The sequence below is a fragment of the Marmota flaviventris genome, chromosome X (genome assembly GCF_047511675.1).
Source record: "Marmota flaviventris isolate mMarFla1 chromosome X, mMarFla1.hap1, whole genome shotgun sequence".
Classification (NCBI taxonomy): domain Eukaryota; kingdom Metazoa; phylum Chordata; class Mammalia; order Rodentia; family Sciuridae; genus Marmota; species Marmota flaviventris.
In genome coordinates this window covers 26,093,960-26,115,826 of record NC_092518.1, presented here as the reverse complement: position 1 = coordinate 26,115,826, position 21,867 = coordinate 26,093,960, and the positions used below count along the sequence as shown (strand labels likewise).

Below are 21,867 nucleotides of genomic sequence, written 5' to 3'. Positions count from 1 at the left end.
CATATTCTGAATGTTAATCCTTTTTTGGTTATTTATATTATAATTTCTTCATTTAATACGTATTTTGCCCTTTTACTCCTTAATGATATGTTTTTAATAAATAGATGTTTAAATTTAATATGATATTCTGCATTTTAATATTTAATACTATGGTTAGTATATTTTTGCCCTGAGTTTTAAAATAAAAGTATCCTCTCTAAATCATAAGGTAATGTACCATATTGCCATATGGGAAAATTATTACTATTCCTTTCATAATTACAATCCGCCCACTATGGCTGGTGTGTGGAAGAGGTGAACATCTATATTTTCATATAGATCCAACTAAAACAACACTATTTATTGCAAATGCCAACTTTTTGCCAATGTTATGCAGGTCGCCTTTGATATAAATATAATACTCAAATGCTTATACATTCATTGCTCAAGTTATAGAGTCTGATCAGTTTAGCTTGCCTGTTAGCCTATCTTAGGCCAATATTATATCATTTAAGTTGCTATACCTTTATAATGAATTTTTATATATGGCAGTGTTGTAAAAGAATAATTACAATAGGCAATTAAATAGACAATATTTTATTCAATACTAATGCAATATGGATCAAGACTCTTGCCATTTGGGGAAAACACTGAACTAATTTCTGTGGAACAAAATGCAGGAGTGATTTTAAGTGCTGAGCTGAGCAAATGGAGAAGCACTGGAGAATATTAGGGGGTTGTATGATCCATAAGATTAGGCTGTGTTTGCTTACTTGTGTATACTGAAGTGAGGCTCCTACACTACTATAGAGACTAGAAGATAGATGTACTATGTTTCTCAATGACCATCTTTCAGAGATTGTGCTGAGGTCCTTGAGAATGGCATTCCTGAATTGTAGATTTTTATTTTTATTTATTTTTTTGCTTTCTAAGGCAGAGAATTAATTTATAATAGCAAGTTTTCTAAATCAGTGCCCTAAGAAAAGGGAGATCAGGGGCTTTAGTAAGAAAAAAATATATAAGATTTAGTGATGCTAACTTGCCAAACTCCCCAAAATTCCCTGCTATGGTTTAAATTAAATTTTATTGAATTTGTGGACCAGTTTGTGGAGAATTAACATTTTTATCTTATCAAATCTTTAGATCCATGAATGTCAAATAGCTTTCCATTTATTTAGACCTTTACTTTCTCTCAATATTATATGTGTTTTCAAGGTAGAGAATCTTAGCCTTTTTTCAAGATATTTTCTAGGTATTATTGCAGTTCTTATTAATGATATTTTTTAAGATTTCAGTTTGTATTTGTTCTGATATGGAGATATGCTTTTGATTTTTTCTTGTTCTTGTATCCAAAACTATATGAACTTTACTTATTAATTTGAATAGTTTATCCATAGCATCATTCTGATGTATCTATACAGCTTGTGAATTAGTTTTATTTCTCCCTGCCAGTCATTATTCATGTTATTAATTTTCCTCACCTTATTACACTGTGTACATTCTCTAGTACAATGGGATTATTGTGGACATTTGTTTCTCAATTTAGGAGTCAGGAATAAGGTTTTTAATCAGTCCCCATTAAGAGTATTTCCTATAAGTTTATTGTAGATGGCTTTCATTCCTAATATTCTAAAAAGGTTTTATTATAACTGCTGAATTTTATCAAAAGTTTTTCTGGATCACTTGATATTAGTTTTTTTTTTCATTATTGTGTTAATATATCAAAACAGACAATTGCTTAATTTTTTGATATTAAAATAGCCTTAATTCAAAAAAAAAAAACCCAATCCTGAATGAGATGTCTAATTTCTTTAAGTATTGTTTAGTTTTCTTTGCTAATTTTCAATATTGATTTAGTTTTCCCATTATTTCCATGAAAGTGGTTGACCTGTTATGTTCCTTTCTTATAATATGCTTCCTAAGTTTAAGTATCTGATTGTGCAGGTTTAGGGATTTGCCTAATCCTGGATTACACAAATAGTAGTTTCAAATGAAAATTTGACACACTAATTGACATATAAATTCCCATTTTTATTTGTATTTTTTCATTTTTTAAAAAATTAATTTTCAAGATTTCCATTTGTCAGTTTCAGTAGTTTACATCTTTCTAGAAGTCGGTCTAGTGCATCAAAAAATTGCAACCATATTCATATAAAGTTCATTTGGTACAGATGTTATCTAATAATATATTATTAATATTTGAAATTGAGGAGATGTGATATAAAACGAGGGATTTCTAACTTCTCTTATAAAAGTAGGTGCTCTGATTTTGGCCCTTTTTTCCCCACATATTAACCTCAGTAGAAATCAGGTAACTGTACACTTTTAGCCATAATCTCTTTCACTACCCATTCAGTTATTTTTAAGCTATTTAATGGATTTTATTATGCATAAACATTATAATTTGGGATTTTGTAGATGGATATTTCCAATGCCAAGAGTTAGAATGCTACATAGAGGGATAGATATCTGTTCTCCATGCATTTTCTTTCAGTTAATAGATGTATTAGAACATGGTCCTGGTTTAAAAATTAATAGTCTGGGCTGGGGATGTGGCTCAAGCAGTAGCGCGCTTGCCTGGCATGCGCACGGCGCTGGGTTCGATCCTCAGCACCACATAAAAATAAAATAAAGATGTGTCCACCAAAAACTAAAAAAAATAAATATTAAAAAGTTCTCTCTCTCTCTCTCTCAAAAAAAAAAAAAAAACTTAATAGTGACAAATTTCTCAACTCTTACGAGGCTATAAGCCTTATAGATGGCTATTAAAATATGAAAACGCTGTAATTTTAGTGTCCTGCAGAAATATTTCACTGTGTTCTATATTAAAATTCCATAAAGTTTCAGAATTTTTACATATGGAGGAAATACTGATTTTTCTGTCAACTGAACTATAAATCCTTACCAATCACACCCATTAATCAATTTTCAGAGAACTTTCATATTTGTTGACTTCTCTGATCCTTGTAGTGACCTAACCTTGAGGGTTATTATCTTCATTTTATTAGGGGAACACGAACATGTGCCAAGATTAAGAGTTTACTGACAGCTGTTAAAAAGTTGGAAAACAGAATAGCTAGGGCAAGATTTCAGGCAGTCTATACTTTAAGACTGGGGATGTGTAAATCAGCAGATTCAAAGATTCTCCTGTATGGTTAATGGCCATGGTAAATTTTCAAGATTTGGAATCTCAGATATTGAGTGTAGAACTTCAAAAGTAATCTTTGCTTCCTATAGGTTTTCCAATTCATCATATATGATTGGTAGGTGTGTAGGTAAGTCATGAAGTAAGAGAAAGTGTTCCAATGGAATAATTGGGAAACAGTTACAGTGATGGAATTCAAATTTTAAGATATTCATGCACTTCTTCTGAATTCATGTATTACTCTATTAGACTTTATTAACCTCAAGGGTTAGCATCCTACCTCAAGGAGTCTAGAGCTTGTGAGGCATAAAACCATAAGGAACAGTAAAACCTCAGGCTTTCAAGGAATTCCTGGCAATGTGATGAATGCTGGAAAGGACACTGTCTGCTGAACTGCTCCTAGGACTCCACCTGCTCTTTATTTTCTGGTATCCCAATTGAGTAGACTGGAGGGAGCTGGGAACTACAGTTTATTAAGCTACCAAATCACATTAAGTAATAGCCTACAAATAATAACAGCAATGGCAACAACAAAAGGGTCTTTCCATATTTATTCATTTGCACTTTATAAACTATTAAAAATAATATGGGGGCTGGGGTTGTGGCTCAGCGGTAGAGCGCTTGTCTTGCATGTGCAGGACCCGGGATCAATCCTCAGTACCAAGTAAAAAAAAAAACAAATGAGTGAAATAAAGGTATTGTATCCAGGTATAAACTAAATATTAAAAAAAAATAATATGGAATTGACTGAAAGATCACAGAAGAACATGCTTCTTCAACTTAAAAATCTCACTACATTTTCAGCATAATCACCATGGCAGAATTTCATTAATAAATCAGACAGTCATATTTGCTTTTTGAAAAATAAATCCTAACAGGGATGGGGCTGTAGCTCAGTGGCAGAGTGATTGCCTAGCATGCATGATGCATTGGGGTTCAATCCTTAGCACTGCATAAAAAAGTAAATAAGGACATGCTGTCCATCTACAACTATAAAAAATAAAATAAAAAAATAAATCCTGACGAAGAACATACATTCTTTATCTAGAAGTGAAAGTATTTTATGATTTTTTCTTATTGTACTTAATATGGAACTATGATGTCAAATATGATTTCAGATCAAATTATAATAACAAGATTCAAATTTTTATCAACTGGGTCTAGATAAAATATTTAGTAAAATATATTCAAACTTCTATAATAAGAACAGCTATATATAAAAAACTCAAAAGGGATTCAACACCTGTACATCTTGCTGTGGATTATGTAGCAAAAATTAGAAGGCATAACTTTTATGTCAAATGCCCTGCTTAGTAAATGGCATCATGAAAGAGCATGGGCCTGTAGTCATATTAGATCTGAAGTTGAATCCCAGATACTCAATACTGTGGACTTAGACAAGTTAGTTAACCCATCAAATATAACTTTGCTCATCTGAAAAATACACCTTTAGAAGTAACATCACACAGTCCTTGAGTTCACTTAGGAGATACAACAGTTGAAGAAGCATGTTCTTCTGTTCTCTTTCAGACAATTCCATATATTATTTATTTTTAATAGTTTAAACAAAAATAAGAATGATACTTTCTGAGAATCCCTCAGTAATTTTTTTTTCCCAATACATTGAAATAACATTTTTTCTCTCACTGGATCACATGTTATTGAAGCTATAAGGCCTGCCAATTTATAGTATGTTACTTCAGTTAACAGTTTATAAAAACATGCAAAATTGATAATAAACTTACAAATTGGCTAAACATTAGTTTGTTGGACTCTGCCACTTATCTTCTCTCATCATGCGGTTTATTTTCTTTCTTTAAGTTACTTGATATGATTTCCATTTCACCACTGGTAAAATGAAGTTGCATATGCCTTTTAACTTCATGTTTATAATGTAGGAAATAACCAAAACTGTTTTTCAGAAGGCCCATTACACATAAAATTCATTTGGGAAGTATAGTAATTGGTCTGAAACTTCCATAAAATGAGCTGGACTGTTCCTTGCTGCTTCCCTCTTTTATCAACTCCACTGTGTGCTTCATTGTGTGGCCCATAGTACATAATTGTTTTTCGTTAGTGGACATATGCCCAGGAAAAATTTATTTCTTAATGTCAATCCTGATGACACAATTTGGTCTCATATTCTATGAGACTTATATAAATTCAAGGATCACTGTACTTCAGCTTTACCTTCCACGTTTGTCAAACTTTCTTCAGTTGCCCTTATCCAAATGTACTTTTGGTAGACATTTTTCATGTTTACCTTGAAAGCTCAACTCAACCAAAGTTCTTGGCATGGATAGTGATATGAGATATGAATTAAATGGGAGGGAAAAATCCTCTCCATTGTGGATCTGAGCATGGATAATGGAGTTGTGATTTAGTCCATGAATATTTGTTAGAGTAAGTGATGTGACCTTTAGCTCCTCTTACTGTTGAGCCAAAATGAGAATATAAATAAAAATTATTTTTTCTTATCACCTTGAGAGATGTTATAAATCATTAATTTTGTATTTATGCTTATAATATCTACTTAGCTCTACAAAAGTATGCATTATTTCCTTAAACTTAAGAACTCAGAAAGCATTGAGTAAATGCACATTTTTTTCTCTAGACAGTTATAATCCTAATGTAGTTGTTCTTCTGACACAGGCAAGTATTATATGTTTTCCCTTGTGTAGAACCTAGGAGGTAAACAACATGAAAACAGAAGAGAGTCTATTAGAGGAAAAGGGGAATTGGGGAGGGGGGAGTGGAAAGGGGATAGATAGGATTAAAGTATCTTATATGCATGTACAAATATACTGCAATAAAACTAATATTCCATATAACAAAATGCACTAATGTATTTTTTTTTTTTCCCTTTTGAATATTTTTTTTTTTTTTAATTTTTTATTGTTGGCTGTTCAAAACATTACATAGTTCTTGATATATCATATTTCACAATTTGATTCAAGTGGGTTATGAGCTCCCATTTTTACCCCATATACAGATTGCAGAATCACGTCAGTTACACATCCATTGATTTACATATTGCCATACTAGTGTCTGTTGTATTCTGCTGTCTTTCCTATCCTCTACTATCCCCCCTCCCCTCCCCTCCCCTCCCCTCCCCTCTTCTCTCTCTGCCCCCTTTACTGACATTCGTTTGTCCCCCTTGTATTATTTTTCCCCTTCCCCTCACTTCCTCTTGTATGTACTTTTGTATACCTCTGAGGGTCTCCTTCCATTTCCATGCATTTTCCCTTCTCTCTCCCTTTTAAATTGAGCTTTTTGTCAGTCCCATTAAATATAATTCTTTATACTTGTCTAACAATTTGGGTGTTCATTTAATGATAGGAACCACCATCTTTGAGGCAATCTAGAGCTGAATGATAATCTTCCCATTGCTTAGCTTCATTCTTTGTAATTCAAATGAAAGCCAATACTTTTATGCAATAAAAAGAAATCCATAATTCAAACAGTATGTACATATATGATTATGCTTATATGTATAGCATGTAAGCAAGCAATTCCTAATTCACTCATCTAATTACACTGAGACCAGTAAAAAGCATCGCCCACATTGAAACAGAAGTGACTTAGATTTGATTCATTTAGAGTTTTCTGAGAACAAGATAGGTTTAAGTAATGGAATGTGTTTTTGAAGGACAGATATTTAAATATATTGGGAGATGAAATATCTTTTAGGTTTAATAAGTGCTTTTTGTTTTATAAATCCAAATTATTTTTAATTTTTTTTAGTTACATGTAACATTAGGATTCATTTTGAAATATCTATAAAAGCCTTGGATAACATTTGCTCTAATTCAGTCCCCAGTACTTCCCCTTTCCCTCCCCTTGTCCATTCCGCTGGTCCCTTCCCTCTACTCTAATGATCATTTTGCTCTTTTCTTGTAATTTTTACTTTTTAATTAGTGTCTTGTGGATATACGTGATGGTGAGATTCACTATGGTGTATTCCTATATGTACATAGAAAAGTTGGGTCAGATTCATTCCACTGTTCTTCCCTTATTCTATCCCTTCTCCCTCCTCCTCAATCCCCTTCATCTAGTCCACTGATCTTTATTCTATTTTTGATGGGCCCCTCATTTTCTTTTCTCTTTTTTACAGGCAAAAAAGAGTAAATGACCATTGGCATTTATTGGAAGATTTGATTTTAAACATGTTCAAACAAAATGTAAAAAAAACACAATACTTACATAACTTCTTCAAGTTAAGAACACTTTTCAATACATGATCTTTTTAATATTTATGTCAGTTCTTATAAGATATTGGTATTTTCTTTAATAGACTTAATAACTTGGCTCTAAATTTATTCCAGAAGAGCCTTTTTCAGATATGGCTTCTGTATTAGTTTGTAATTGCTGCCATAACAAATATCAAACTGGGTAGCTGAAACAATAGAATTTTATTTTCTCAATTTTCTGAGGGTTAGAAAGTCCAATATCAAACCTACTGACTCAATTGATGTCTTCTGAGTCTTTTCTCCTTGACGTGTAAATGGCTGCCTTCTTCCTGTGTCCTCATGTGGTCATGTGGTCTCTCCTTTACGTACTTATTCCTGGCATTTGTATCCAAATTTTCTCCTCTTAAAAGGCTACCAGTAAAACTGGACTAGAGACTATCCCAATGGCTTCAATTTTAGACCTTCAAAGAAGGCATTAGCTCTAAATATGATTTCATTTGAGGTAGTGGGTTGGGTGTAGTGCTTCACCAGTAGTTTGGGGGAATACTATTAAACTCACATAATTATTTTGTTCATATTTGGCACATATAGGTTTTTTTCAAATAGATATTTGAATAAATTTCATGATTGATGAGTGAGCAAATTAGAACCTATCATGAACTAAAGATAAATGTTGGCCAACTCATACCAGGTTCAATGAATTATCAAAATTTGAGTCATTATTTGGATACAAAGGACACTTTAATGACATTCTTAAAATAGTGTCTTAAGTAGGTTAATCATATACCTAAAATACTTAATCATTAGTGGTATAGTATTTATCATGGAAAACATGACAGTATACAATGCATCACATTAAAACATTTTATAATTTTAGCTGGCTGTGGTGGCATATGTCTATAATCTCAGCAATTCTAAAGATTAAAACAGGAGGATCACAAATTCAAGGTCAGCCTCAGCAAATTAGTGAGACTCTTAGCAACTTAGTAATACCCTGTCTCAAAGTAAAAGGAATAAAAATGACTGGAGATGTAGCTAAGTTCATTGATTTAAGTTGGCTTATCAATCCTCGGTACCAAAAAGTATATATTTTAGAAATGTTTAAAAAATTACTTTAAGTAATCTAGAATATGAGGGGTTTTATTTGGATTTGTAGAATCCTACAAATTTTTCTAATAACATTAATAAATTATAATTTTTCAGCAGTAGGATCACACACTTCAGTTTACCTTTGTTTTTTGCAGCAATACATAGGTGCTTTATGAATTTAAGTCTCCATTTTCTTTCATTATAAATGTTATAGTTCCTTTGCCCTTCCCCACCTTTATTACCATCTTTATAGAAGTTGGTGGGCTATAGCAAATATACCATGTTTTGACCTTTTATAACTATACAATCTAATAAGGAAGATGGTATAGTTTATAGCTAAGGCATAAGGTTTTCTGTTTGAAGTTATTTTTTCACAACTGATCTATGAAGCATTATGTTACATGAATCAGTGTATCTGATGCATATATAAACTGTTACTAGTTTTCACTAAAAGAACTTAAAATATATATTAGGATAAAACCAATTTATTTGTTTGTAATAATTAAATGGTAATATTTTTAAGCTCATTGATTTAAGTTGACTCATTTCCTGAGGGTGTCTTGCATTTCTATTTCAATGTTATGGTTTTTGTCATAACCTAATGTAATTCAAAAGGAGTTGAGTAGAGAATGAAACTATAAAAAATAAGAAAATCAGTTACATTATGCTGAAAGCAATAACATTTTTATTGACACTTCTGAAGAAAATCTGAAAACTCACTTCTGACTGAGATGCATATGAGTACATGATCATTTTAATATTGTAGTAAAATGTTTATTGCCTACTATTTACTCATGCATGGGATTTCCTTTTTTAAGTAGTAGTAGATTAAACAGTGTAAAAAATTATGGAGATATCCAAGTTACCTAAGGATAGATGGATTTTTTTCATAACTCTAACTACATTTGCATTGTTTGAATCCCATAATAATATCTTCTAAATGGATTGATCCAAATATGCAGCATCAAGATAAGTAGAAAATTGTGAGGCTTATTTTAGATACTGGATATATTTTCCAAAATATGAGTTGTAAACACTTTTATTTTAGTTTTGATTCCATACAAAATAAAGCATTCCACATATTGTGATACCTCTATCTTTAAAGATTCAACAGCGATGAGACATTAATTCTCTTTATATAAAAAAATCATAAAAGTTTGAAATTTTAGGCTCTGAAGTGCATCATAAAGGAGTACAAGTAAATGACATACTTTTTTGTCTTTCAAACACGCCCTGTGCATTAAAATCATTGTAGTATATATTTCGTATCCAAAATCATTTGTATTTGGTTTATGTTATACATTAAATTACTGTGTACACTTAGAAATTAGTGACATGCTAAAGGTATGGAGTTCCTATTCAGGGACTATTATAATTTTATCTCAATGTTTTTGAGATAGCACATTTCATAGTCTGTAAGAATATAGATAATTTAAACTTTATATGGTAATATTAATTCTAATTAAGCAGAATTTAAATAAGAGTCCTTTTAAGGTCTTTAATTTAATAGTCAGACTTTTATTCTTTGGAGTGTTTTTTTCAGACCTAAGTAATATACAGAGTTTACATGTTCTCATTGGAAAATCCCCTTCATGTTTTTAGCATTGACACATAATAGTTGTACATCTTTATGGGGTATAGTATTGTTTTGGTACATACATTGTGTATTGACATTATATAATTTTATATTTATATCTTTGCTAATGTATTGTTGAGATAGTGGTGTAACTGCTTCAGACTGCTTGTAAATTGCTTTTCAAGGAAAGGTGAAAGACTGAAATAATCTGAAAGGCACATTGCTTACCTAATTCAAAGCAGAAGCAGAAAAGGTGGTATTTAAAATCCCCATTATACATAGGAGACTCAAAATCGAATACTTTGTCAAATCATTTATGCCATTTTTAATGAAATTCAGTTAAAAATTGTTTACTGATGTGTTCCGTCCTCTCTTCCCCAGGTACTAGGAGATCGATGGGCAAATATCTGTAGGTGGACAGAAGATCGCTGGGTTCTTTTACAAGACATTCTTCTAAAATGGCAGCGTTTTACAGAAGAACAGGTGAGTTATGTGGAAATTATGGCAGTTAAAGACATGGAGAGGTATTAATTTGAAAAACAAAAAGGTCTATTTTTAATAATTATTTTTCTTCTCTGAAATTTCTTTCAGTGCCTTTTTAGTGCGTGGCTTTCAGAAAAAGAAGATGCAATGAACAAGGTTCAAACAACTGGCTTTAAGGATCAAAATGAAATGTTATCAAGTCTTCAAAAAATGGCTGTATGTATATTTTAGCCTTCAGTAGTCTTTTAAAACTTCATAGTATATTATTACCATTTTTTGGTATTTTCTATCAAGTCTGAAAGGAAATGTGCATCTTTTTTGCTTAGTTTAGTTTTTTGGCATATGTTTACTATTTAAAATGGGGAAATCTGTACATAGATTTTCACGTTTGCTTTTCAAACAAAATTGTGCTCATGAAAAAATAAGTATACCTATAATAAAACTTTATTTAAAACATAAAAAGTAATACTAAGAAGTATTTGTAAGCTAAGAGTTCTAAGCATCATCATTGTAAACTGATAAAGTTGATACTCGGAGTAATATACGAGAAGTATAAGAGATGATTATTATCACATACATGGGTTAAACCTTATTTTGACCAAAAAGGAGAATCAAATGACATTCATTATATGTACCTCATGTGTTTTGAGAAATGATATGACATTGGCAGTAACATGACTCCAGGGAAACCTTCATTGACACATTTGGTTTCAGTTGAACAAGATTAAAAAAAATAGAACTCTACAACTTCTTGATCTTTTGGAATTTTATTACTTTCCAGGAAAGGAGAGGTCGATCTAATATTAGGAACTTAAATTACTAAGTAGAATATTCTAAATTAGAATTTATTAACATTTTAGATACATCAATTTTGTGAAATGCTAACTTGATATTAGCTACTTAAGAAACAAAATTCTATTATAATAGTTCATGATTTTACCTAAATTAATATACTTTTATTTGTACTGATATTAGATATTATACTTATATTGATGCTTGAATAATTTCTTTAAAGCTAAACTTAAATAAATTTCCCTGGTTATTTTAAATATTTATTTGAATTATATTTTTTTGTTCCATATGTACTAATACTCATTGGGCATTTAATTTAAAATAGGTTTACTTATTGTTACGAGTTAGCTTTTAGATAAATCATGGATCAAAGAATAGATGCTTTTGGAGTGATGCAATGCCTATGGAGTTCAGAAAAGTAGTTTATGTAGTGAAAGATAAGTAAAAAATGTTAGATATATTTAAAAATTTCTTCATCAACTGATGGGGGCCATTGAGAGATTGAAACAATCATATTTATCTTTTTGTAATACTCTTTGGTAGTAATATTTCTGGTAGTAAGGAGATTAATTAGAAGTTTTGAACTAAGTAGCACTGTAAGTGAGATAAGAAGGGAGACATGACAAATGTTGATGGAATGAATAAAACTTACCATAAGAGAGAGAGGTCACAAATGATACCTATACTTCTAAATTGGGTGATTAGAGTCCTAGAAAGGTTAGTAGACTTAAGAGGAAAATGGATGAGAAATATTTGGAAGGCAAAAATGATAATAATTTGAGTTTTGATAATATTTAGTCCAAAATGTCTTCGGGACATCCGAGTGAAAACATTCATTTTTTTAGCTAACTGGATATATATACCAGACTCTCAATAATGAATTTATAACTATATAACTATAACTAACAGAGAAGATTCAGGGAGAATTTTATAGAGTGACACAAAAATTAAGAGGGACAAAAACTGAGGGTGCTTCTCAGTTCGGAAAGAAGGGACAGAGGACAAGAAGCTCAGAAAGTAGATTTGAATAATTCAAATAATTCATGGTACAAGAAGGAGGAAAAGAGTGGCATTACAAAGTGAGAATATTTTACACAGGTAGAGAGTAGTACACACTGTCATATGCCACAGAGAGGAAAATATAAATTCAGGGACGATTTTTAGCATATCTAGGGGAAAGGATAGTTGGGCTACATATCCTTAAAATATGGGATTTTTTTTGAGAGAGAGAGAGAATTTTTTAAATATTTTATTTTTTAGTTTTGGCGGACACAACATCTTTGTTTGTATGTGGTGCTGAGCATCGAACCCGGGCCGCACGCATGCCAGGCAAGCGCGCTACCGCTTGAGCCACATCCCCAGCCCTAGAATATGGAATTTTGGCAAATATTATTCTTCTTGAGCAATATATGGATCCTTTCAGTCAATACTATGGTGGACACTGATTATCAACATATAGTCATGCTCTCTAACTCAGAACCAAGCTATACTGCTGTTCAAATGCAGAACCATAGTTAATCATAATGGAAGTGTAAAAGCCTCATTCAATTGTAGTCTCGGTTAATATAGGCACTCTGTGCCTTTGTTTACAATTGTATCCTTAATGTTAAGAATGGTGAGTTACACAAAGTAAACCTTCAAGAAATATTTACTTGATAGAACCTGTCAGGGAAACCTCATCTTCACAAGGATGAGAGATCAAGAAATACACAATGGGCCGACTTTTTAAAAGGCAACACTTAGTTGTTCTTCCAGTTAACTATTGCTGTGTAATAGATACTTTAAAAGTTTTAGCTTAAAATGAACTTTTTATTATGTTCATGGATTTTGTTGGTCAGTAATTTAGAGGAAATATACAGAGAATGGTTCATATTTTTTTCACAGTTGTGGGACTTGACTGGAATGCCTACATGACTGGACTCTAGAATCATCTGAAAGTATTCATTCACTCATACCATCAGGCTCCTGTGTTGGATGCTTTGACGTCTGGGGCTGCTCACCAAAACGTGTTCCCTTGGACTTCTCATGTTGTTTGGCCATATCACAGCATGGTGGCCTTAAATTAGTCAGAATTCACAAATGGAGACTAAGGACTCAAAGCAGCATTATTTCTATAAAGAAAACTTAAACTTCACAAAGCATTAATACTACCATACTCTTCTGGTAGAAATAAACATAAGCCTGCTTAGATTCAAGGAAGAGGAAATAGTATTCCATATCTTCATGGAGAAGCACCAAGGTCAAATCATAGTAGAGCATCTTGAACAATTTGTTTTAAAAAAATAACCATATCTGGAAAATACCACATGCTAAAAATATTTTGTGATAATAAATTCATAATTTCACTACATAGTGCAGGTTGCTATGTAAATCATTGATTAAATTTACCAATCAAGAATGTTGTTCTTAGGAAGCAACATATTGACAAAATCCAATTATAGTAAAACTAGTAGGAACTTTGAAAATGATCTAGCTTATCTCTGATCCAATTATAAGTCTAAAGTTCCTTGGGATCAGCTACTCAGGTTATGTCTAAAGAGGAAAATGAGGTCCAGAAAGAAACATATGGCATATACCAGTTATTATATAACATTAGTAGCAGAGTTAAAAAAAGCACTAAGACATCCAGATTCTATCCCAGGCCTTTCAACCCATTTTAAAACTCCTCATATCATTTGATTTCTTAGAAAAAAAAACTGCAATTAGAACTCTCATTTCTAACAATCATGTGCCACTATTTGGACATTTTTACGACTAAAAGATTTTGTCATCCTCGGGACCATGAAGAGTCTCTCTTAGCAAAATCTCAATAATCTTTCAATATGATTAAAATTCACACTATGTCACCTTAGTTGTGAACAAAGTAAAAATATGTTTTGTATAAGTCTTACCATTTGATAGTTAAGCCAATTAACAAAACCTGACAGCTGGTCTAGAATTTGAGGTAAAATTCCCCTGCTGACTCAGGCAGTGAATAAGAATTTAATGTTCATTAAAATATGTCACAGTCTAAGACCCAAAACAGGTACCATCTGTCACTCATTTCTACTACATACCTGGGTATAGATACAGTAGCTAAATCTCTCTTTTATTTACAATCAGAGTAATTTGTTTTAAAATATTATTATTAATAACCCATGGGATTGCCTCCTATTTTTCACTAGGAATGTGAGATAAGGAATTTGATATTCCATTTCTTCTAGATCTGTGGGATTCATATCCATGGCATGTAGATCTATTATTTTTATGATTAGATCTATTTTGGGGGGTGTAAAGGAGACAAAGGAGAAAAGAAACTTTGGCCTTTAAGAGGTGAATTAGAAGACTTACAGAATCATGTAAGTTATGGGAAGACCCAAATGCAGAATACATCTGTTTCTGGGGAATGTTGGTATTGCCAAAGAAGGATAACTCTGGGGAAGCATGGTGATCCAGGAAAGAAAAAAACAGATAAAAATATTAAACACATAAAGAATAATTTCCAGTATAATAAAAATATGTCTTGGCATTATTCTCTGAGGCATACTACTTATGATAATAGAGTGAAGGTTTCCTGGGTCTTTTGTAAGTATACATTATTTTATTCACTTTAATTAATCTTCTAAACTTGACCAGAAAGAACTTGTCTATTTTTGTCTTATTGAACAAGTTATCTTTCTCTTCTTGATATCTCCTACTGACCCAGTCTGATTTATTAACTGTAGCTTCCTTCCTTCTATGTACGGGCTATGGCAATACTGTACTCTTCACTGGCTGTGGAATCAAGTGACAGGGTTAGAGTGCGTATGGGAATTCAACAAGTCCCTGTTGATAAAGCTCATCTCCTGTAATGGCCTTCAAAGAATTTATCCACATAGAATTGGTGTTTTATAAAGTGTGGTCCCCAGACCAGCAGCATAAACATTACCTGGAAACTTATGAGAAATGCAAATTTGTTTGAATACAAAAATATTTTTTAAAAAAAGATAGTGTGCGATGATCAAATGGGGTCCATCCCAGGGATGCAAGTTTGGTTCAACATACGGAAATCAATAAATGTAATTCCTCACATCAATAGACTTTAAAGACAAGAATCATATGATCATCTCAATAGATACAGAAAAAGCATTTGACAAAATACAGCATACTTTCATGTTAAAAACACTATAGAAACTAGGGATAGTAGGAACATACCTCAACATTGTAAAAGGCCAATATCATTCTAAATGGAGAAAAATTGGAATTATTCCCTCTAAAAACTGCAACAAGACAGTTCCCCACTTCTATTCAGCATAGTTCTTGAAACTCTAGCCAGAGCATTTAGACAAAAGAAATTAAAGGGATATGAACAGGAAAAGAAGAACTCAAACTATCATTATTTGCTGATGACATGATTCTATATTTAGAGGATCCAAAAAATTTCACCAGAAAACTTCTAGAATTAATAAATGAATTTAGCAAAGTAACAGGATATAAAATCAATACCCATAAATCAAATGCATTTCTATACATCAGTAATGAAAGAGAATTTAGGAAAGCTATCCCATTCACAATAGCCTCAAAAAATACTTAGGCATTAATCTAACAAAAGAAGGGAAAGACTTCTATGACAAAAACTACAGAAAACTAAAGAAAGAATTGAAGGAAACCTCAGAAGATAGAAAGACCTCCCATGTTCTTGGATAGGAAGAATAAATAGTCAAAATGACCATACTACCAAAAGTGTTATACAGATTTAATGCAATTCCAATTAAAATCCCAACAACATTCCTCATAAAATAGAAAAAGCAATCTTTAAAATCATTTGGAAAAATAAAAGATCAGAATAGACAGAGCCATCCTTAGCAAGAAGAGTGAAGCAGAAGGCATCACAATACCAGACCTTGAACTATAACATAGTGTTATAGTAGCAAAAATGGCATGGGAGAATAGAAGACACAGAGACAAACCCACATAAATATAATTATCTCATACTACACAAACGTGCTAAAAACATACATTAGAGAAAAGATTGCCTCTTCAACAAATAGTGCTGGGAAAATTGGAAATCCATATGCAGCAAAATAAAATTAAACCCCTATATCTCACCATGCACAAACTCAACTCAAAGGGGATCAAGGTCCTAGGAATTAGACCAGAGATCCTGTGCCTAATAGAAGACAAAATAGGCCCAAATCTTCATGTTGGATTAGGTCCAGACTTCCTTAACATGACACCTAAAATGTAAGAAATAAAATCAAGAATCAATAAATGGGAAGGATTCAAACTAAAAAGCTGTTTCTCGGCAAAGGAAGCAATCAATAATATGAAAAGAAAGCATACAGAGTGGGAGAAAATCTTTACCACATGCCCATCTGAATCAGCACTAATCTCCAGGATATATAAAGAACTCAAAAAACTTATCACCACAAAAACAAATAACCCAATAAATAAATGGGCTAAGGAACTGAACAAATGCTTTTCAGATGATATACAGTTGATCAAAAAATATATGAAAATATGTTCAACATCTCCAGCAATAAAAGAAATGCAAATCAACACTACACTGAAATTTCATCTCACTACAGTCAGAATGGCAGTTTTTAAGAATACAAGCAAGGATAAGTATTGGTAAGGATGTGGGAGAAAAGGTACACTCATACATTGCTGGTGGGACTACAAATTGGTGCAACCACTCTGGAAAGCAGTATGGAGATTCCTCAGAAAACTTGAAACGGAACCACCATCTGATCCAGCTACCCTACTCCTCTATAACCAAAGGACTTAAAATCAGCATATTACAATGACACAGCCACTTCAATGTTTATAGCAGCTTAATTTACAATAGCTAAACTATGGAACCAAACTAGATACCTTTCAATGGATGAATGGATAAGGAAACTGACATGTATACACAATGGACTATTACTCAGCATTAAAAGAGAATAAATTTATGGCTTTTTCAGGTAAATGGATGGAGTTTGAGAATATTATGCTAAGCAAAGCAAGCCAATCCCCAAAAACCAAAGGCCAAATGTTTTCTCTGATCAGTGGATGCTGATCCCTAATGGGGGAGGGTAAGGGAAGAATGGCAGAAATTTGAATTGGACAGAGGGTATTGAGAGGAGGGGAGGGGGCATGGAGGTAGGGAAGATGATGGAATGAGATGGGCATCATTACCCTAGGTACAGGTACCATTGCACGAATGGTGTGACTCTACATTGTGTGAAACTAGAGAAATGAAAAGTTGTGCTCCATTTATGTGCAATGAATTGAAATGCATTCTGCTGTCATGTATTAATTAGAACAAATAATAAGAGAAATGCAAATTTGTGGTCTTATTCCAAGCTTGCTGACATAGAAACATTAGAGGTAGCACCTAGCAATCTGCATTTTAACATCTTTTGGGCGATTCTAACGTTCTCTTAACTTGAGAAACCCTAAATAAGACTAATCTACTTAAGTACAATAACTGGTGATTAGAGCAAAGTGAAGTACTTCTTCCATTTAGATAAGTAATTACAGATTGAGCTGATAAAATTCATTTTTCTATTGTAGTAAATATTATCTTGGCATTATTCTCTAAGGCATACTCCTTATGATAATAGGGTGAAGGTTTCCTGGGCCTTTTATAAGTATATATTTGTTTTTCCCACTTCAATTCATCTTCTAACCTTGACAAGATAGAACTCTTCTATTCCTACGTATTTAATAGGGTATCTGTCTTCCCCATATGTACTATCAACCCAATCTAATTTACTGATGATAGCTTCCTGCCTACTTGGAGGTAGGTCCAAGTGACTGGATTCTATGAAAATAAAATATATGTTCTTTTAATATCCCAGCTGATCTTTACCTGTTATAAGTTTTCTAAAGTTTACTTTTGTTGCCTAGACTTTTTAGAACTCTGTGGGTTTCTGGCACTCACAGACCCATTATCAATTCTTGATATGCAAAATGACATCCTCTAATTATTAGGAACAGTTAAACCATAATTAATAGTCTCACATAAGATCCAAGCTTAAAAGAAAGACAGGAGAAAGTAATTCATTACTATGATCCAGTTTATCTGGCATAGCCATGGATTTTTTTCTTATCCTCCCTCTGCTAATTACTGTGAGAGAGTCCCTTTAGGAACTTGGAGATTATGGAGAGCATCCAGGGAGGTGGAAAAAAAGAGAAATACTGAGACCAACCAATCTGCCATCATCATTTTAAAATATTTACATCTATAGAAATTTATTTAGCCAGTGTTTTTGTCATATAGATTTATATGAAAATGTATTCAATAATTATACAATTTCATTATAATGCTATTTTAATTTTACCTTGAGTGTATTTTTCCTCATTGTGTTTTTAATGGTGCCTTTCAATTTTATAATTTCACTAAATCCATCTTCATTTGATTTCATATTAACACAGGAGGCTTAGTTTCATTTGTTTAGATAGCACAAGGTTACCCATAGAATTCCAACACATTTTTCTTGAAACAACTCTCAAATTCCTTTTTTGAAATGTTTCCAAATCATTATATATTTAGCTTAAATAATGAATGTACCTTTTAGCCCTTCACATAGGGCTATTTAAATGGTTCTTTAAGCTCTGAGATAGTAAGCCAAAGAGGATTGTACTTTCATTATTTTATTTTTAAATGTATGTCTTTATTTATATCATGCGTCTTTCCAAAAAGAAGTCACAGTGGCTCACACAAAATAAATGCATGCCAAAAGTTAATAAAGAAAAAAAAATAAAATGAATCTCCATAAAGGAATCTGAGGAATATATGTTTGAAATTCAAGTTTGCCTCTCAGCTCTATTCAGGTAGTATAAACTGTTGTTTTACTACTAGTACAAGTATGCACTTAAATTTTATGGAAAGGTAGCATGTGAATTAAACAAAATGAATATAAAAAATCTATATACTACTGCACTAACATTCTGAGAGTTTTATAGATATAACTCCAACTATTAATATTTTTCTGTCATTTTTTTCAAACTGAGAAAAAATAGTAATTATTGAGGAAATACATTACAAATGAACTTTAAAAGTTGCTTCCCTTCCCCTTAAAATGACAAGAAAACTGAGACATAAAATATGCCAGATAAACCCAGTTCTGAATAAAGGATGAACTATTTGAACATGAAACCAGAACATTTTACAGTTCATACCTATCCATGTAAGTAACATGCTAAAATGAGTTACTTTGCAGGTGGTGTATTGACTGCTCTATGTGAATGACACTTTGGTTCATGAGCAATTGGTACATCTGTTTCATGATAATATATTTTATTTCCATATGTAATGTTAGTTGTTCTTAAATAAGCTTGCATTTGTTTTAAAAAGTCAGGTATCAAAGTTTAGCTTATATTCATTGTACTTTCTACTGCCAGAAGAATGGGGTTGTAAAAGGACTATAAAATGATTTTTCTTCCTCCTCCCTATTTCTTTCCTGTGTTTATAAGTTAAGTCACAGGCTAGCATTTGGTACTTGGAAATTGGATTTCCCTATGAGCAGAATGACCTTAGTGGTAGATAAAGTGAAAGAATAAGCTGCCATGATCTACTGATTTCACATAAGTCACTTTGTTTATTATTTCCAAATCAAACAAAAGGCAATTGTAAACCTTCATTGCCCACAGAAACTTTGGAAATATGATTGGTATAAAAAATTACTCTATAAGGGCTGAGGCTGCAGCTCAGTGGCAGAGTGCTTACCTAGCATGTGTAAGGCATTGGGTTCTATCCTCAGCACCTCATAAAAATAAACAAATAAAGGCATGCTGTCTATTTACAACTACAATCTTTTTTTAAAAAAATACTATATGAAACATGTAAGTATTTAGAAAATAAGCAGATAGCTTCTGAGGGATGTGGATCATACTCCATGTCTTTCTTTTTACTTAATGAGCTTCAAATTAACATTAGAAAATAATTATTCCGATAGTATAACTTTAATTAAATAATAGATGCTAATGAAGCTTAAGGTCTGTTAACTTCATGGAAAGTTTTTATTTATAAATAATGGAGTATTGAAATTGTGGAAATAAATAATATTGCAATTTTCTCCAAATAAACAGCATTTCAGAAAGCAAAGCCCTTTAGACACTCTCATCTTCTCAAGTCACCAGTAATACTGGCACTTTATAGTCAGTTTTTGTTAGAAATTTTTCAGAGGAAATTCACTACCATCCAAGAGCAATGTCACCCACTCCCAATTGTTAAAAAGTAGTTTCCAGCTGAGGGTGGCAGTACAGTTCTGTAATTCCGGTAGCTCAGGAGGCTGAAGCAGAAGAATCACACGTTTGTGGTCAGTCTTGGCTAGGATCTAAGCAAAATGAAGAGACCCTGTCTCAAAATTAAAAATAAAAAGAGCTGGTGGTGTTGCTCAGTGGTTAAACACCCTTGGGTTCAATCCCTACTACCAAAAAAAAAAAAAAAGTTTCCACATGTTGATCTTGTTTTCACTTTAGAAGAGCTTTTACTAATTGATCACTAGGCAGTCCTTCTAGCTCTGAAGTGCCTCTTCATAGTCTTTATTCTAATGTCTCTATTTTATAATCCCTTCAACCTTTATTGAAAGATTTTTTGAAGTTATTATGTGTGTGTTTATGGATGTTCAATAATTTGCAGAAATGATTGCAGTCTTTGCCCATCTATAGAAATGAGTGAATGCATGAAAAGATGGAAACAATAGTGTTTTAATAAAATGTTACCTAGAACCTAAGACTTATTCTGTGATCTGGTTTTAACAGGTTTTAAAAACAGATCTAGAAAAGAAAAAGCAAACTATGAACAAACTCAGTTCACTCCACCAAGATCTTCTTTCAACACTGAAAAATAAATCAGTGACACAAAAGATGGAAGCCTGGATGGAAAATTTTGCACAGCGTTGGGAAAATTTAGTCCAAAAACTTGAAAAGAGTTCAGCACAGGTAAGTGATACCAGTTATCATACTATGAATTATGCTGGAGATTTTGAAACCTGCATTATGAGAATAATGCTATGACCTTACGAAGGATGTCATAGGATAATTCTGTGCCCAATGGTAAATTGAATTTAAAAAAAACATGGCTTCTGCCATGCACACTGGCATGCACCTGTAATCCCAGTGACTCAGGGAGGTTGAGGCAGAAGGATTGCAATTTTGAGGCCACCCTCAGCAACTTAATGAGGCCCTAAGAAACTTAGTGAGATGTGTCTCAAAGCAAAAAAAAAAAAAAAGCTCGGGATGTAGCTCAGTGGAAAAGCACCCCTGGTTTCAATTCCTAGTATAAAACACTCCCCCCCTCTCTCTCTAACACATACACACACCTCTTACACTTCATTTGTTATCTAATAGATTTATTTTAGCAAAAAAAAAAAAAAACAGGCTTTCTAGCTTAACTTGTTATTGGAGAATCATAGGCAGGGGAATGAGCACTGGTTGATTAAATTAGTTACTATACTCCAGTTTAATAGTAGTAGGGAGCTGCATGACAGAGCAGTTGACTCTGAATCACAGATTCCTAGAACCATGAATGCCATTAGTTAACCTCATTTTACATTTGGAAAAAAAAAAATGAAACCAGAGAAGAAAAGTGAATTATACAAGGAAATGTAGTTGTAGGAACAGGACTTTAGCACAGGTCCTTTAATTTCTCTGAAGGCTTTTTT

The 21,867-nt window shown here is 32.5% G+C and overlaps 1 protein-coding gene across 7 annotated transcripts in view; it reads left to right on the top strand.

Annotated features, from left to right (window-relative positions):
* Window positions 1-21,867, top strand: part of Dmd (dystrophin) — a 2,062,171-nt gene that overhangs the window by 591,629 nt on the left and 1,448,675 nt on the right. For all 7 annotated transcript variants that reach the window (XM_071606751.1, XM_071606753.1, XM_071606749.1 and 4 more), the window contains 3 exons: window positions 10,361-10,462; window positions 10,571-10,678; window positions 20,966-21,145. In XM_071606751.1, the coding sequence (XP_071462852.1) occupies window positions 10,361-10,462; window positions 10,571-10,678; window positions 20,966-21,145 (390 nt within the window). The remainder of the gene's footprint in view (window positions 1-10,360; window positions 10,463-10,570; window positions 10,679-20,965; window positions 21,146-21,867) is intronic.